The sequence below is a fragment of the Entelurus aequoreus genome, linkage group LG07 (assembly GCF_033978785.1).
Source record: "Entelurus aequoreus isolate RoL-2023_Sb linkage group LG07, RoL_Eaeq_v1.1, whole genome shotgun sequence".
In the NCBI taxonomy this organism is placed as follows: domain Eukaryota; kingdom Metazoa; phylum Chordata; class Actinopteri; order Syngnathiformes; family Syngnathidae; genus Entelurus; species Entelurus aequoreus.
The window spans coordinates 40925988-40945739 of record NC_084737.1 but is presented as its reverse complement, the minus strand read 5'-3'; the positions used below and the strand labels follow the sequence as shown (position 1 = coordinate 40945739).

The 19752-nt window shown below is 36.2% G+C and overlaps 2 protein-coding genes across 3 annotated transcripts in view; one reads left to right on the top strand and one right to left on the bottom strand.

Moving 5' to 3' along the window:
* LOC133653869 (uncharacterized) overlaps positions 1-19752 on the top strand; it is a 236429-nt gene that overhangs the window by 72987 nt on the left and 143690 nt on the right. The window lies entirely within an intron of this gene.
* eif2d (eukaryotic translation initiation factor 2D) overlaps positions 1-19752 on the bottom strand; it is a 53193-nt gene that overhangs the window by 23090 nt on the left and 10351 nt on the right. For both annotated transcript variants that reach the window (XR_009826783.1, XM_062053620.1), the window contains exons 7-12: positions 16860-16977; positions 16738-16783; positions 16545-16651; positions 16286-16432; positions 8716-8805; positions 2581-2676 (exon numbers count right to left, since the gene is read on the bottom strand). Coding sequence is in view for 1 of the 2 variants with exons in the window: in XM_062053620.1 (XP_061909604.1) it covers positions 2581-2676; positions 8716-8805; positions 16286-16432; positions 16545-16651; positions 16738-16783; positions 16860-16977 (604 nt within the window). In the remaining variant the exon portion in view is untranslated. The remainder of the gene's footprint in view (positions 1-2580; positions 2677-8715; positions 8806-16285; positions 16433-16544; positions 16652-16737; positions 16784-16859; positions 16978-19752) is intronic.

Sequence of the window (19752 nt, the reverse complement as noted above, 5' to 3'; positions counted from 1 at the left end):
TTTTGGTTTTCTTGTTCTGCTGTTTGTTTTTGTGTCCTAGTAAACTTTTCGCTTTTGTGTTCTCTTTTCTGCGTGCTTAAAGTTAATCCGGTCTCTCCAATATATGTTTTATTGCATGATTTGCATGGGATTTAATAGATGACTTCACATTTCCTATACTGTGCTAATGTATCTTTTGGAGGTACAAGTTGTTTTCTTAGTTTTTTGTATGGTTTTACTGCTGTGTTTAAAACTTTTTATGGTGCGTTGTATGAGTAATGTTATTCCTATTGTGTATGGTAGTGTTATTGTTTCTTTATTTCTTGTGTCGAGTTCTTGTTTTTGTTTTTCTTTTTCTGCATCAAGTGAGTTTTTTCCTTTCTGTATGGCCCATCTTGGATGTTGGCAGCATGTCAGAGTGTCTTGGATGTGTTTTTCTTCCTACAGTCTTTTTCATCTGTTGTGATGCTGGTCTGGTTGTAAAGTGTCCTGACTACCAAGACTTTATGTGCGGTGGAATGTTTTGATGTCCAGAGAAGGTGCTGGTTTGTATGAGTGGATTTTCTGTATACTGTGGTTTGAATGTTGCCATCTTCTTTGTGGTTCATGTCCATAAATGCTATTGTCTTTTGTTTCTTCTTCATGTGTAAATTGTATGTTATCTGCGCTGTCTAATGTTTTTAAGTGATCTTTAAGCTTGTGTGTGTCCAGTCTTTGTGATTTCTAATCAATTGTCTACATAACACTTACAAAAGAGTTGGTTTGTATTGCGCAGCTGCAGTTTGAATGTGTTTTTTCTAAGTCCTCCAAGAATTTTTTTTTCTTGACAGCGAATAATGGATGTCCAATGGCAAAACCTTCCTTCTGTCTGTAAAGTATATTACTGTGTTGTACTAAAGTATGTTGATTTGGAGACAAATTGCAGTAAAGTGGCGATGTCATTTATTGTCCGTTGTGTGCGTGTCTTGTTGAGGGTTCTGTCTTGTTTAAGTCTTTCTGTGACAATATAAAGGGACACAGGGATTTTTTTTTGTGAATAATGAGGTGACATGTGATATGAATGTTCAATTCTTTTTAAGAGTTATGTTTTTCAGTTTCTGTGCCAGCTGTTGGAAGTTCTTGCAGTAGTGCTTTTTGTTACCACTGAGGAGGGTCTAATAATTTCAACCAAAGCTTTTGATAAGTATGCTGTCAACTATTGGTCGTAATGGAGGTAGTGTCCACTCTTGAAGGGACTATCATAGAAGAGGTGCATTAATATAAATACCTTGATGTTTTAATCAATGACTCTCTCACTTTTAAACATGTAATTGATAAACTGGTGAAGAAACTAAAACTTAAATTGGCGTTTTTCTTCCCTAATAAGAGATGTTTTTCTTTTGGTGTAAAAAAGTGCCTTGTCTCTGCCACATTTTTATCTGTGCTAAATTATGGTGATCTTTTTTTATATGAATGCTAGTCATTCCTGTCTTCAGATGGTTGACTCTGTTTACCATGCTTCTTTGAGGTTCATCACTAACTGTAGAGCCATGACACACCACTCTGACTTGTACTTTCGGGTGGGATGGCCTTCTCAATCCACTAGGAGACAGTGTCATTGGTACACTTTTATATACAAGACTCTTCTGGGACTATTGCCCGATTACATTTGTATATTGATTACACAAAGAAATACGGACTCTTATGCTCTGAGATCCAACGATCAGCTGTTGCTCTCTGGTCCTTTTGTTCCCACTGAGCTGGGGAAAAAGCTTTTGTCTATGCAGCTCCTTGTGCTTGGAACATGTTACAAAGAGACTGGAAGCTGATTAGATTGTTATCCTTAAATGCTTTTAAATCTAAACAGAGAATTTGTAGCAGCCTCAGTTATCTGTAACTGTTTTACTTCATGTCTATCCTGTCATTTTAATGTGTAATGTGAATGTAAAATGATGTGTAACTTTGCTGCCTCTTGGCCAGGATATCTTTGAAAAATAGGTTTTTAATCGCAATAAGATTTTTCCTGGTTAAATAAAAAAATAAATAATGATGTGTTTACTATGCTTTCGCACACCTGGTACACTGTCCTCCATCGGCAATGCCAGGGCGGAGAACAGATATGGCCGGTCGGGTAACTTTATTTTGAAAATTTCTCGAACCGGTCATCTGTTTTTAGACCTGTCACACTAGGAAGCTGCAACAGCTCTGAAGAAAGCTGAAGTGTCAGTTGAAACTGTCAGCAGGTAAGACACCTCTCCCACACAAAACTTTGTCTGAACACAAGAATATTGCATCTATCTGAATACATGATGAATGGAATCGATGTACTTTGACCTTCCATTGTCTTGTGAAAAAAGTCCAATACCACACAAATGTTCAATATGGAAAAAAAAATAAAAAATTATGACATTTCTTCCCTGACCTGCTCAGGGCCATTCATAAGTTCTATCTTTTGGATTTGTGTTATTTCAAATCCATTGTGGTGGCGTACAAAGTAAAAATTGTAAACAAAATATGGGCAAATCTGACTGTACATACAGTGAGCAAGCAAAGTGTAAGTTACAAACTGTTACGAATTGTAATCGTAGTGGCATGTTGTAGTTAAAGAAAATATGTAATTACCTGCTGAAAAGGTCCTCCCACTTAAGAGACTCTATTTCCTGGTATTCTGATTTTTCAAGCACACAGTCACACAGTGTAGGGTTGATGCTAACATAACTGGTTGGGGGAAACAAACAAAATGACATGTTTTTTTACAGTCGAGTATCATTTAACTGGATAGCAAGGACAATGCTGGCTTATGAGGCTTGAATGGAAAAACTAGTTTAAACTATCCTCATTATCAAATTTGTGACACATATAAAAAGACAAATACTTGTTGAACTATAAACAGGAGCGTGAAATGTCACATTATATTTTGAGCCACATTTCACTGTCTTAACTGATTACTACAGTATGACATGGCCATGAGGAGTAAATATCGGTGACATTTAAAGTCAAATTTTTCTGATAAGTTGTTATTGTTTACCAGTAACACAATTTATTTTGCCTTACGTCTGCTGACCGATACACTGAATGTTGACTTATGATTTTGACTTATTATTACAAAGGCTCCTATTTGGCTGCTGACGCATGCAGTAACATATTGTGTCATTTGTCATTGTATTATTTGGTCAAAAATGTGAGATAGGCTCCAGCGCCCCCCGCAACCCCGAAGGGAATAAACGGTAGACAATGGATGGATGGATGGATGGGTGAGGAGACAAGCGGTAAAAAAATTTGCTAGATTATTTCTTTAATTGTTGATTTACTTTTAATATCTGGTTATTTTCGGTTTTAACACATTCCATCTACACTTCTGTTAAAATGTAAGAAGCACTAATTCTTCTGTTTGGCTACTATACATAAGGTTTGGGTGATAATCATATTATATTATATAGAGTCGTGGTCAAAACTTTACATACACTTGTAAAGAACATAATGTCATGGCTGTCTTGAGTTTCCAATACTTTCTACAACTCTTTTTTTTTTGATAGAGTGATTGGAGCACATACTTGTTGGTCACAAAAAACATTCATGAAGTTTGGTTCTTTTATGAATTTATTATGGGTCTACTGAAAATGTGACCAAATCTGCTGGGTCAAAAGTATACATACATCAATGTTAATAATTGGTTACATGTCCCTTGGCAAGTTTCACTGCAATAAGCCGTTTTTGGTAGCCATCCACAAGCTTCTGGTGGAATTTTTGACCACTCCTCTTGACAAAATTGGTGCAGTTCAGGTGAATTTGTTGGTTTTCTGACATGGACTTGTATTTTCAGCATTGTCCACATGTTCTCAATAGAGTTTAAGTCAGGACTTTGGGAAAGTCATTCTAAAACCTTAATTCTAGCCTGATTTAGCCATTCCTTTACCACTTTTGACGTGTGTTTGGGGTCATTGTCCTGTTGGAACACCCAACTGCGCCCAAGACTCAACCTCCGGGCTGATGATTTTAGGTTGTCCTGAAGAATTTGGAGGTAATCCTATTTTTTTCATTGTCCCATTTACTCTCTGTAAAGCACCAGTTCCATTGGCAGCAAAACAGGCCCAGAGCATAATACTACCACCACCATGCTTGACGGTAGGCGTGGTGTTCCTGGGAATAAAAACCTCACCTTTTCTCCTCCAAAAATATTGCTGGGTATTGTGGCCAAACAGCTCAATTTTTGTTTCATCTGACCACAGAACTTTCCTCCAGAAGGTCTTATCTTTGTCCATGTGATTAGCAGCAAACTTTAGCCGAGCCTTAAGGTGTCGCTTCTGGAGCAAGGGCTTCCTTCTTGCGTGGTAGCCTCTCAGTCCACGGTGATGCAAAACACGCTTGACTGTGGACACTGACACCTGTGTTCCAGCAGCTTCCAATTCATTGCAGACCTGCTTTTTGGTGGTTCTCGGTTGACTCTTGATCATCCTGACCGATTTTTTCTCAGCAACAGGTGATAGCTTGCGTTTTCTTCCTGATCATGGCAGTGCCAAAACTGTGCCATGCACTTTATACTTACGAACTAGTGTCTGCACAGTTGCTTTGGGGACCTTAAGCTGCTTTGAAATGGCTCCAAGTGATTTTCCTGACTTGTTCAAGTCAATGATTCATCTTTTCCGATCTGTGCTGAGTACCTTTGACTTTCCCATTGTCGCGTTTGTAACCGAGTCTAATGACTGCATCACATGAGCCCTATTTAAATGGGCTCAGAGAAGTCAACAGGTGTCGTCAATCATAATCACTCACATGAAGTTAAGAGGCCATGCCATGAAGCTAACTTGATTTGATTGTAACTTTTCTACATCACCAAAATTGATAATGTATGTTGCTGGATGTATACTTTTGACCCAGCAGATATGGTCACATTATGAATAGACCCATAATAAATTCATAAAAGAACCAAACTTCATGAATTTTTTTTTGTCAAACAAGTATGTGCTCCAATCACTCTATCACAAAAAAGAAGAATTGTAGAAATTATTGGAAACTCAAGACAGCCATTACATTATGTCCTTCACAAGTGTATGTAAACTTTTGACCACGACTGTATACGTATATACATGAATATATATTTATATGAATGCATGCATACATACATAAATACACACATATATGTTTACATGTATACATATATAAAATATACATATATAAGATATATAAGATATATATATATATATATATATATATATATATATATATATATATATATATATATAAATACACATACATACATATATACAGTATATATATATATATATATATATATATATACATACACATAATATATATATATATATATATATATATATATATATATATATACATACATATAATATATATATATATATAATCATAATATACAGTGGGGCAAAAAAGTATTTAGTCAGCCACCCATTGATTGTCAATGGGTGGCTGACTAAATACTTTTTTGCCCCACTGTATATACATATATATATATATATATATATATATATATATATATATATATATATATATATATATATATATATATATATATATATATATATATATATATATATATATATATATATATATATATCAGAGGTGGGACCAAGTCATTGCTTTGCAAGTCACAAGTAAGTCTCAAGTCTTTGCCCTCAAGTCTCGAGTCAAGTCCCGAGTCAAGACAGGCAAGTCCCGAGTCAAGTCCAAAGTCAAGACTGGAAAGTCTCAAGTCAAGTCCCAAGTCCTGCATTTTGAATTTCGAGTCATTTCAAGTCCTTTTAACCACAGACTAATATATTTACACAGATTGTGTATGCTTTTAAAACGCTGTATTTATTTATTAAACAAGTGCATTTGAAATTGCAGGAAAAAAATAGTGCTGACATTGCACTTCATAATAGTACTATTAACCAGTCATTTTAAACATTTAACTCATTCCTTTACAGAATAAACACATTTGAAAAAACAAGTGCAACTGTACTTATTTGCACAAACGTGTTAACATTGTATTTCCATGGCATATTGCATTGTAACTAGTTCCACAGCAGTTTCTATCCTGTTCTTACCTTATCTCATTGCTCTCATCTCATACTGTATGTGTGTTTATGTGTGCATACACATGAAAAGCATAACAAAAACATGAACAAAACAATGTACAGAGTTGTACTTTTTAGATGTCAGGGCCCTATGCAATATGTACACATATTCTTAATATAGTATACATTTTAACTGACCTTTATTTGACTATGTTTGTCTTTTTGTAGGTGGCTAAAATATGCGGTGCTGCTGACCGCCGTCTAACGTTACGTTACTGTGTGTGATACATTGATTAACGTAACGTTATGTATAGGTACCTCATGCAACCCTGCTTAAAAAAAATCACTAGACAAAAAGTATGAATAAGGTAGCGAACTGCAGTGGACGCAACAGATTGCTGTGTTTGCAATGACGTTATAACCATAGAAATCTTATAAGTAGACGCAGCATTGGTTGCTGTGACGCGAGCAATTTGGCCGCCATCTTGAAGTGGTGATGAGGAGCCGGCGAGCAGCCTAAACAGACAGTTGACAGGATGGTGTTCAGCGTTTTCCTACTCAAATGAGCGGACTGTTGAAAATAGGAATCGGGGGATTACTTTTCACAAGTAAGATTTAACATTAATGTACTATTGGTTGTAATTTATGAAAATAATATTATCACAGAGTTGAGAAGGAGCAAAGATCTTCAATATTTTTATGTGAAAATCACAAAGAAATCTTCTGGGGGAGGATGACCCCCCCTACAAGGGTTTGGTTTACAAACTTTCAGCCCCACCTAAAACACAATTCACCAGCCGCCACTGATTATGATGCATTCTCATTTTAGGCAAAATATAAGACAATACTTTCTTATCAGTATAATTGTAACCAGGAATAAGTCTTCAAGTAACAATATTCAAATACTAACATTGTTGGATGAGACAGAATTTGGTTTTATTCTGAATCTAGTGAAACAAATTGGTGGTTTTAGCTGATATAAAGATTTTCAGGTGTTTATATATGTTTATGATGAAGTTTTTGGCAGACGCTTTTATCCAAAGCGACATACATAACAAATACATATAAAACAATCACTGTAAACATGATCATTTAAGGGAAGAATGTAATACAAAATATCAATACAAAGTGTCAAGACAGAATAAACTCTCTGCTGCTGCAGCAACAGAGATACAGTCTGTAAGATATATAGATATCTAATGTATTCATACATTGCTTATGTAGGATATATGCATGTATATATAACCTAATCATATTGTTTCTTCCATTTAAAAATAGCTGACCGTTTTTTTCCCCTTTCTCTGGGATTATATTCCCAGTTTTGATCTGGGACGTCTGGTCACTTATAGCGTATAAGAATATTATATTACTGTTAAGCAAACTATGAATAATAAAACACGCCAAAACATGTGTCCTTTATCATAGCTACATAAATAACAAAAAAACGTGTGAAAATCAGTGGTATTCAATGAGGTAAAATGAATTAAATGCGCTGACAGTTCATTGCTCCTGCCAAATGAATTGCACTGAGTGGAGCGGATCACCACTCCAAGATGGCGGTCCCGCGTCTCGTCTGCACCTGTAGGCAGTAGCGCTCGATGCTGCGTACCCTTATAAGATGTCTATGGTTATAACGTTAGCAGTGAGTTTCCAGCCTCACTGATTTAACTACACAGCAAATAAAAGTTACTTTACTTAGCCAATAAACGTTATCTTACATTCAAAACTTACCCTTTGTGCAACTTCAAATGTCGAACGAAGTTGGAAGTTGTTGCGTCTCCGTCTGTAATATTCGAACTGCGTGATTTGCATACGGTAATTCGTTTTTTGTTGACCAAGTCGTAGTTTTAATACCCGAACGAAATTAACTTTGGCATAATTGTTTCTCACTGCCGCATTGTTTGACAATTCTTCTTCATTGGTTGTCCTGCATTTTGATTGGATGAATGCTGTGGGATGAAAACAACGTAGATCTAATTTGATTGGCTGTTGTATTGAGAGCACACACGCTGACAGGAACAACAGAGTAACACGCTGATAGACACAGACGAAGAAAATGAAAAATACGGGGCGGCGCGCTCCCAAATAACTTTTTAATCGTTGGGTTTTGGGGAAAGTAGCAAGTCATGTCAAGTCAAAAGGCTCAAGTCCAAGTGAAGTCACAAGTCATTGATGTTAAAGTCTAAGTCGAGTTGCAAGTCTCTTTACATTTTGTCAAGTCGAGTCTAAAGTCATCAAATTGATGACTCGAGTCTGACTCGAGTCCAAGTCATGTGACTTGAGTCCACACCTCTGATATATATATATATATATATATATATATATATATATATATATATATATATAAAAGATATACATATATACACAGTATAGAAAAATGCTTGTATAAAAACCGGAATTGACGCAAAACTGCATACATCAGTAGCAAAAAGGAAGTCTTGTAGACATATCATCATTAATAATTAAATGTAATATATTTAAACTGTATAATAATATACAAAATATTAACAATATTCACTATAACAACAACATAGAATATAATAATTATAGATGTATAAATAATTGATTTATAATCGAATTGTAGCCCCTGAATCGTAATCAAATCGTGAGGTGCCCAAAGATTCACACCTCTAATGTTAATGTTGAGAGAATAGATATATTTAAAATAATGCATTGATTTCATACTAATATTGCACATATTCATTACATAAACAAACATTTTACTTACTTCTTATTGTTTTCATTCACCAAGTCATTCATCTTCACATAGTCAGTGACAATACTTCTCACCTCAGCAGGCTGCAGTATCACACCTTTCCTGCAGGAACATCAGAAAACAAACACCAGTCAAGTCTGCTGTGGTACTATCAGAGACAACAAGGTATTAAGAAAGTAGACTTTGCTAAAAAAATTTTAAAAAAAAATTCAAAATTAAAAGTAAACAAAAAAGAGATCATACCACACTAACACTAAAGTGGATGTTTTGCTTTTCCTCTTTCTTTAGGCTTTGTGAGTGTTTTTTTACAGTTCAGATATGAGTGTGTGTTTGGTCACAACATGTGTCATAATGGCATTTCACATTGCCATGTTTTATTGGAACCAAGAGCACCATTTTCTTCTTCTTACAGAGAATCGTCTGTATTTATTATTCTGTTGTTGTTGCACGTTATCTTTTTCTCCACCTGTCCACCGCAGCTGTTGGTCAGGCCAAGGGAGAGCAGAAGAAGCAAGCAGGGACATATCGCTCCTTTTCCCCTTCGAACACTCACTTGACTATGCCTTCCCTCTGAGTAAGTCTCATTTGTTTCCTTCTTATTTCTGTGGACACTCTCTTTGCTTCTCTCGCCCGTCTCTGAATTTAGAGTCGCCATGTTTACCTTTTGGAATGCAAAGATTTGATTGGCTGACAAATATTGCGTGGTATGTTTTAACTCACATGCAATTAGTCAGTGTATTTGCTGATCTGATCAACCAGTACCGTACTTTAAAGTATTTAAAAGCTGCGCCAGTGACAATAGAAGCAAGTACCCTGTCAAAACTTCAAATATTTTAATAATTAATTTACTATAAACGTCCAGTGGCTTCATGTACTATGAGTGCATGCGCATGGTGTTCCTGGGAATAAAAGCCTCACCTTTTCTCCTCCAAACATATTGCTGGGTATTGTGGCCAAACAGCTCAATGTTTGTTTCATCTGACATCACATCGACAAAAATACGACCTTCTGGAGGAAAGTTCGGTGGTCAGATGAAACAAAAATTTAGCTGTTTGGCCACAATAACCAGCAATATGTATGTAGGAGAAAAGGTGAGGCCTTTAATCCTAGGAACACTATTCCTACCGTCAAGCATGGTGGTGGTAGTATTATGCTCTCGGTCTGTTTTGCTGCCAATGGAACTGGTGCTTTACAGAGAGTAAATGGCATAATGAAAAAATTCTTCAGGACAACCTAAAATCATAAGCCTGGAGGTTGGGTCTCGGGCGCAGTTGGGTGTTCCAACAGGACAATGACCCCAACACACATCAAATGTGGTAAAGGAATAGCTTAGGTTTTAGAATGGCCTTCCCAAAGTCCTGACTTAAACGGGTGGACAATGCTGAAGAAACAAGTCCATGTCAGAAAACCAACAAATTCAGCTGAACTGCACCAATTTTTCCAAGAGGAGTGGTCAAAACTCCACCAGAAGCTTGCGGATGGCTACCAAAAGCGCCTTGTTGCAGTGAAACTTGCCAAGGGACATGTAACCAAATATTAACATTGCTGTATGTATACTTTTGACCCAGCAGATGTGGTCACATTTTCAGTAGACCCATTATAAATTCATAGAAGAACCAAACTTCATGAATTTTTTTGTGACCAACAAGTATGTGCTCCAATCTCTCTATCACAAAAAAATAAGAGTTGTAGAAATGATTGGAAACTCAAGACAGCCATGACATTATGTTATTTACAAGTGTATGTAAACTTTTGACCACGACTCATATATATATATATATATATATATATATATATATATATATATATATATATATATATATATATATATATATATATATATATATATATATATATATATATAAAATGTATGTTGTATTGTGCAAAATTATTATTCGTTGTGAAGTCTGAACTTTTATTTACATCACAGTTGATTCATGTTGTGTTTTACTTGTATATAAATGTTTATTACTAATACTATGTAGTCATTATTTAACGTATATTTGCATGTTTTCTTTAGCCGCCTATTAAAGCACTTGGAACTTGGATGCTACTCCCTGATTCCCATATTCATTTTGGATGGAGTTTGGCTTGCTGTTGAATTGTCAATTTACACTGCAGGAACAGTACAGTTGGCGATGCTGCAAACTGTGGGCGATGGGTGGCTTCTTGGTGAGTGCATTTATGTATGTAATTGTCCCAACATTAACAGTTGCGATGCACAATTAGAGCATATGTACCGTATTTTCCGGAGTACAAGTCGCACCGGCCGAAAATGCATAATAAAAAAGGAAAAAAACACACTACCGTTCAAAAGTTTGGGGTCACATTGAAATGTCCTTATTTTTGAAGGAAAAGCACTGTGCTTTTCAATGAAGATAACTTTAAACTAGCCTTAACTTTAAAGAAATACACTCTATACATTGCTAATGTGGTAAATGACTATTCTAGCTGCAAATGTCTGCTTTTTGGTGCAATATCTACATAGGTGTATAGAGGCGCATTTCCAGCAACTATCACTCCAGTGTTCTAATGGTACAATGTGTTTGCTCATTGGCTCAGAAGGCTAATTGATGATTAGAAAACCCTTGTGCAATCATGTTCACACATCTGAAAACAGTTTAGCTTGTTACAGAAGCTACAAAACTGACCTTCCTTTGAGCAGATTGAGTTTCTGGAGCATCACATTTGTGGGGTCAATTAAACGCTCAAAATGGCCAGAAAAAGAGAACTTTCATCTGAAACCCGACAGTCTATTCTTGTTCTTAGAAATGAAGGCTATTCCACAAAATTGTTTGGGTGACCCCAAACTTTTGAACGGTAGTGTATATAAGTCGCACTGGAGTATAAGTCGCATTTTTTGGGGAAATTTATTTGATAAAACCCAACACCAAGAATAGACATTTGAAAGGCAATTTAAAATAAATAAAGAATAGTGAACAACAGGCTGAATAAGTGTACGTTATATGACGCATAAATAACCAACCGAGAACGTGCCTGGTATGTTCACGTAACATATTATGGTAAGAGTCATTCAAATAACTATAACATATAGAACATGCTATAAGTTTACCAAACAATCTGTCCCTCCTAATCGCTAAATCCGATGAAATCTTATACGTCTAGTCTCTTACGTGAATGAGCTAAATAATATTATTTGATATTTTACGGTAATGTGTTAATAATGTCACACATAAGTCGCTCCTGAGTATAAGTCGCACCCCCGGCCAAACTATGAAAAAAAACTGCGACTTATAGTCCAAAAAATACGGTACCCCCCTAATTTAATATCTCGTCTTTACAGCATCACTTCGAGTCAGTGGTTAAAGTAAAAAATTAGCTGTTTTTTTTGGTTAAACTACATCTTTAAGATCTTTTAAACAAGTTGTTTGTTTGTGTGCAAAGTGTACCCATGTTAGAAATCCGTGCAAAGTGTGTGTGAAATACTAAACTACACCTTTTTCCCGGCGCATGCACTGCTGCATGAACTTGCAACAATAGTGGAATAGAGCTCTTTTTTCCATTCCAGCAAGAAGCACCTCCAACTCATATTCGGTGACATTCTTTTTTTTGCCGTCTTGCTCATTATCTTTGTGTTTTCTGACTGTGCAACACGAGAGATTTCAGGTGCGTGGCTAATTTAAATATGATTTGCATATTTAAATGAGGGGTGGACAAGGAGTGGCAATCCACTCCAACATGTGCGCCCAATTCCACGCTGATTGGGATGTACAAAATGCGCGTGCACACATTAATACATATGAACTTTTTTATGTGACGTTTTCTGTATTTGAGCGTACACCATTTTTAGCAGGATAACCACACAAGTCTTAATACATGACGCCCGAGGTGCATATGGGAAAGTGTCTTGGTCTGGACTCAGTAGTGTTTTCTGTTCTAGGTCTACCCCCTCAAGCTAAGTTAAACTGTGTGCGCTGCTCTACAGTCTACAACAGGGGTCACCAACCTTTTTGAAACCAAGGGCTACTTCTTGGGTACTGATTACTGCGAAGGGCTACCAGTTAGATACACACTTAAATAAATTGCCAGAAGTAGCCAATTTGCTCAATTTACCTTTAACTCTGTTATTATTAATAATTAATGATATTTATCTTTGTGGAAACACTGATCATCTTAATGATTTCTCACAATAAATATATATAGAAACAGATAAATATCAATATGCAACACTTTATTTTTATATTTTCTCTAAATGCAAATTGAACATTTTCAAATGATCACTTCTAAGACAGTCTTGTGAAATCACAATATCCCATTTTAACTAGCTAGCCACTAACATTTTTTTTTAACAAATCATGAATTACTTTGCACCATGTTTGTACAAATAATAACTCATGTAAAATACAAAAGTAAACTCTCAAATGTTTAAATCATGTCACACTTTGAACTGGACACCAAATCTGTTATCTGTTTCTTTGTCAGTTAGTGGGAAGCCTGGCATTGCATGCTGTTAACTAGTGTGTTGTACTCTGGTGTGTAACTTGACACTGCAACTCTGAGTGAGTCTTGCAGATGTGCATCAGTGAGGCGTGTTCTGTGTTTGTTCTTGATGAAGTTCATGTCAGAAAAGGCTGATTCACAAAGATAAGATTTTTCCTCATTGTTTGCGGAACCTTCTTAATCTTTTGGACATATTTTCACAGCAATCTGGCCTTAAGCTTAATTATGATGAATGTAAAATGTTAAGGATCGGAAATCTAAAGGGAACGTCCTTTCGAATGGAATGCAAAGTGCCTGTTTTGTGGACAGATGGACCAGTTAACATACTTGGTGTTGTTGTCCCAGAAAATCTGGAAGATCTAGGCTCAGTAAATTATGATAATCGACTAAGAAAGCTGGACAAAATTATGCAATTATGGAAAGGGAAATCCCTAACCTTGTATGGTAAAATGTCTATTGCCAACTCGTTAATTATTCCTCAATTTATTTATTTGTTTTTGTCATTACCAGCTCCATCACAAAACTTTTTTAAGATTTATGAGCGGAGGGTCTTCGATTTTGTCTGGAACGGCAAACCAGAAAAGATTAAAAGAAAGGTTTTGTACAAAGAGTATGAATATGGGGGCCTGAAACTTCTCAACCTTGAAGCTACGTGTCTGTCTTTAAAAGCATCAATTGTTCCAAAGATGTATTTAAACATTGAGTGGTACACAAATGTCCTGTTGGACAAAAAACATGTACTGTATCAAAAGAAATTGTATCCTTTTTTACAAGTGATCCCCTCCCAGAGAGTCTGCTGGGAAACATGGCGGGGTTCATAAAGGAAACAATCCACTCATAGTGGTGTTTTCAATTTTATGTGCCAGAAAAAAGAGACGATATTTTGCAGCAGTTAATATGGATGAACTCTAATATTGTAATAGATGGAAAGCCTTTCTTTTGGAAAAATATGTTTGAAAGAGGAATCATTTTTGTCAATGATATTATCAATGAGTATGGTAAAATTATGAAGTATGATGAATTTAGAGCTATGTATGGTGATGCTTGCTCAAGCTTTTCATTTTATCAACTAACTGGAGTAATTGGGAAAAGATGGAAACAAATAATTAATTATGGAACTACTAAATTATTAGTTTGTAAACCTCTAATAAGAAATTCTAGTTGGCAAAAAGGAACTAAAATAAATAGAAAAATATATAATTTTTATTTAATAAAGAAATCTTTGAAGGCTGCCTCATACAACACAAATGGAAAATGGGAGGACTTTTTTGACTGCCCGTTGCCATGGGATGCCATATTCAAAGTAATCTATAAAACCACTATCGATGTGCAAAATCGTTATTTTCAAATTAAAATTATTTATAACTTCTTACCCACAGGGAAAATGTTATAATTATGGAATATGACAGAGTCAGATGATTGCCGATTTTGTTGTCAGGAGCCTGAATCCACCCTGCATTTGTTTTGGTATTGTCATAGTGTGTCTTTGTTTTGGGTGGAAGTTGAAAAAATGTGTTTAAGGATTGGTTTGTTTATGAAGATAAATGTGGTTTCTGTTATTTTAGGAGAGTTCATTGACAATCATGATTTAGTCAATTTAATTATAGTACTCGGTAAAATGTTTATTTTTAAGGCCAAAAACAGATATTCACTTAGTATTACCGGTACTTTCTTTAAAACATTTATTCAGTATTTTCTAACTTTAGAAAGTTACATGGTTGAAAACGATAATGATGCCAAAAAACATTTAAAAAAAGATGAGAAGTCCTCAAAGGCTTATTTTGAAAGTATAATTATGTTTATAGATTATATGATATCTGTTGTTGTGTTCCCTCATTTGAGTGACCTGGACATAATCTGGACTGTACATAAATGCTTATTTTGAAAATGTAATTTTGTTTATAAATTATATGCAATCTGTTGTGTTCCCTAATTTTTTTCTGTGTACATGAATGAAGGTGTGTGTTGCTGAGTTGCTTGGACATTATCTGGACTGGGCCTGGTTTAAAAAACCGTTTAAACAAATCTAATTTCATTGACAACCTGGTCTGTTGAAGATAAGGCCCTTTTTTCAAAAATAAAATAAAATAAGATAAATAAATAAAAAACATTTTCTTGGATAAAAAAGAAAGTAAAACAATATAAAAATAATTCCATAAAAAATAGTAATTAATGAAAATGTTAGTGGACCAGCAGCCTATAAATCATGTGTGCTTCAGGGACTGTGTCCCTTGCAGATGTGTTGTCTATGTTGTGGGAACCAGAATATTGGTAGCAGAAAGAAATACCGGTAACCCCTTTTGTGTGAGTGGGTGTGGATGAGTGTGCATGGGGGAGGTTGTTTGGGTTGATGCACTGATTGAAAGTGTATCTTGAGTTTTTTCTATGTAGATTTAATTAAAAAACAAAACAAAAAAAACAACATTTTTTTAAATTTTTTTTTTTTTAAGAACAGGCCCGCGGGCGACTCATCTGGTCCTTACGGGCGACCTGGTGCCCGCGGGCACCGCATTGGTGACCCCTGGTCTACAACTATTACAAAGTGTTAGCACGTTGAGCATTGGTCCCAAGAAAATGTTTGTTTGGGTGTAAGGAAAAGTTATCTTTGTTTAGCTTCTCTAAAGAAGTAAACTGGGGAGGGGGGCCTCAGCAATGTTGGCCAACCCTTTTGAAAGTCCCATCAGTGGAGTGGGCTCAGCGGGAGGTGTCCGTTGCATACCCATGCTTTAGTTATACGATTACAGGTTTCATGATCTATCGATGTGGGCAGCACTGGATATATTTTAGAATGGTTTGCAGTATATTTAGCAGCATTTGATGTTACTGCACATTGTAATCTCAGAGTAATTTAGTTGGAAAAAATAATCAATGGCAGAGTCATTTCAAGACATTACATGACATTGATTGAAAATATAATTCACACAAAGAAGTTAAGAAATTAGTTAAGTGAGGAGCCGTGGTAATTTTATCTCACTCTCTTCAAAAATAGGTCATAGGTTTAGGACGGCCACAGCATAGCCCCACCGCTATCAGTTTTTCATTTAAAAAGGAAATACAAAACATTTGAACCACAAAGACATGTGGATGCATCATGAGCCCGGTTCGGGAAAAACCCACAAACCTTTTTTTTGCATCCTGAAAAAGAGGCTCTAATCGGGCTGACACAGAGTATAAAATGGTGATCTCAGGAGGATGATACATTTCTTCTCCACTTTGTAGTGGAATTGCTTCAACTTCCGTTTCCTCAGGAACACAAAAGGAGCGTAATCTACAAGTGACAAATAAGAAATACACGAAAAGGTACAGTATTTTTCAGTATGAATGCAGTTTTCTGTAAATGTATAGAAACTGAATGTATATTTATTAAAAGCCAAACTTACTCTGGGTTTTTCCAGTCCACTTCTACAATACTCTCCACGCCCTTCGTCAATTCTTTCACTCGTACAATGCTGTGCTGCTGCTGCATAACCTGCAGAAACTTGGACAGCTGTTGGAAGATTGTTCATATAAAGGCCAGTGGGATTCTAATGGACTCTGAAATGAATAATGTAACACTGTCACATACTTATATACCTTTTTATAACTGGATTTTTTAATATCTAGTTGTTTTCCACTCGGGCTAGAAAAACACAAGGTGTTGAGAGAATAATTTAATTTCTCTTGAGCAAATTTGTGAATAATGAGTAATTCTTTACCAGCAGGAAAACATGTGGTTGCGGAGAAATGTGCTTGTCAGCAGAGGGAGCTCCGATTTCTTCACCTTGCTTTTGAGAGCACAGAGGAAACACTGCAGGAACAAGGAGTCCATGTCCTCTAGGAAACCAAATTATAACAAAGGTGAAATTATAACAAAGGTGAAATTATTTTCCCCTTTTCCCACATCAGAAAATATCTGGTTTAATTTACACAACACAATTATGCGGACATGAAATAGCTCTGTGTGTGTCACAGCATGCCTTGTGATCAATAAATAGCGGATTGTTTGATGTAAATTGAATCTGGCTTTTTCATGTGAAGCTGCACCCCATTAAAAGAAAAGAAAAGAAAATGTGGCTGGGGCAGCAAAGACCCCAGTGCCTAAAGTTTACATGTAAAAGTTCACACAATTAGTTAGATACATAATTGAAGAGCAAGACTAATGGTATGGTAAACATTTAGAGTGTAATCGCCATCAGTCGGCACAAAAATGTCAGATAGTTAAGGTGGCTGAAAAAGGTCACAACAAATGCAAACGTGACAAGACAATATCATAAATTACAACACAACAACTTTCAGCTACAGCACGACTGCAAAAGCCACAACAAATACAAATGCATCAACACCACAATATAAAGCCGAAATACAACTTTAAGCCACAAAGGACGCGACAAACTATGACGGAAGTAACAGTGAATCAACTTTCGGTGACGAACCAACATAATATATTAGTATTATTGAAGAAGTCAAAAAAAGTTATTTACGACTAGGCCTGGGCCGAGTCACGATATGTCGATTAACAGACAATAAATGAAAATTGAGTCAGTTAAGTTTTCCAGCGTCGATAAATCACCATGTGTATGCTTCAACAGTATTCACGCTTTTCATCGGTTTCAAAAGCTGCGCACGTTCGTACTATAGTGAAATTAAAAGAAAGGGGGTGAATCATCTTGTCCTTCTTCAGGAGGTTTTGACTCTTTGTGCGGCGAAGGGACGTCGTTGGCTCGCTAACAGGTCTGGCCAACCCGCGGCTCCTAAGCCTCATGTGGCTCTTCGTTCATATTGAAGTTTGTGTTTTTTTAAGGCGTGTGTTTGGCAAGCGAGACGATCTGAAAGTGCAGTCATTCTATTGCATCAGTTTCTGCGGTTGCGGACGGACTGGCACTAGCTTGTTAGCTAGCTTAAATGCTAATATGTAAACAACAAACATTGTTTTTCCCCATGACGAAACGTCATTCCCCAATCTAAAATTGTAGAAACACATTGCTGTCCAAACAACTGTGCTACATTATTCACATTAAACAAAGGATGTACTGTTTTTGCACAAAGTGATTGATAAACTCGACAAATTGAAGCAGACGGACACAAACTCCGTTCAACGGGGAGTGAACTCACGTGATGTAACATAAACTGGAAGTGAAACCACTGATTACCCTTTACAATTTAAAATGGAAGATAAACATATTTAAACACACAGATAAAATGATGTGGCTCTTATGAAGCCAAAATAATATTTGATGTTTCCTCTGTTAAGAAAGTGTATTGAGTGGCTATTTATTTTAGTTATTAAAAAAACAACTTTGTAAAAGAGTTTAGTGTGTGTGCAAGTACTTTTTGAGCCCATTCAACAATACCATGATAATAATGATAACTGTGATCATTTTGGTCATAACTTTATTTAGCCATTTTGTTTATTGCTCTGGTTGTATATAGTTGATAAAGTTAAAGTACCAATGATTGTCACACACACACTAGGTGTGGTCAAATTTGTCCTCTGCATTTGACCCATCCCCGGGAGGTGAGGGGAGCAGTGGGCAGCAGCGGTGCTGCGCCCGGGAATCATTTTTGGTGATTTAACCCCCAATTCCAACCCTTGATGCTGAGTGCCAAGCAGGGAGGTAATGGGTCCCATTTTTATAGTCTTTGGTATGACTTGGCCGGGGTTTGAACTCACAACCTACCGAACTCAGGGCGGACACTCTAACCACTAGGCCACTGATGTAAATGTAATGGTAAATTAGTTATACTTGTATAGCGCTTTTCTACAGTCAAGGTACTCAAAGCGCTTTGACACTATTTCCACATTCACCTATTCACACACACATTCACACACTGATGGTGGGAGCTTCCCATGCAAGGCCCAAACCACGACCCGTCAGGAGCAAGGGTGACATGTCTTGCTCAAGGACACAAATGATGTGACTGGGATGACGGAAGCCGGGGATGAAACCAGGAACCCTCAGGTTGCTGGCACAGCCGCTCTACCAACCGAGCCACGTCGTACCCCACGTGGATTGTACACCCTCGTCTTAAAAACAGAGACATAACCTATTCTATTGATTTTGGTTGCCATGTTTATTAAAGTGCAACATTTTGCTTACAGACAGAGTACATTTTATTTGTATTATTTGTTTGTTTTATTTAACTTGGTATTTAAAAGTTTACATTTCAATTACAATGTTAAAATATAAGAGAAACACAAGTTAATTGCATTTGCATATATTGTCATTACATCAGTGTTTAATTTGGTCTCAAAAAAATTAATGTCAATAATATCGTTTATCTGCAATTACTTGCAGGTCAATATATCGTCGAGCAAAATGTGATATTGCCCAGGACTATTTACGGCTAAAAAAGTTGTTGCACTTCAATTACCTTTCCAAACTTTGTTTGCAACACCGTTTTCAACTTTCTGTCTCAGGAAGTCGGTTTGTCGCCGAAACTTGTCCGCTGTCGTTTCCGTTCCACCTTTGCAGTGACGTGTTTTGGCTTATAGTTTTTGAGTTTGGCTTTATGTTATTATGTTGTGTCGTTTGCAATTGTTGTGACTTTTCTCTGTTATCTTAGCTGTTTATTAAAATGAGCGTAGTAGCAGGTCAAACCACTGCTCAT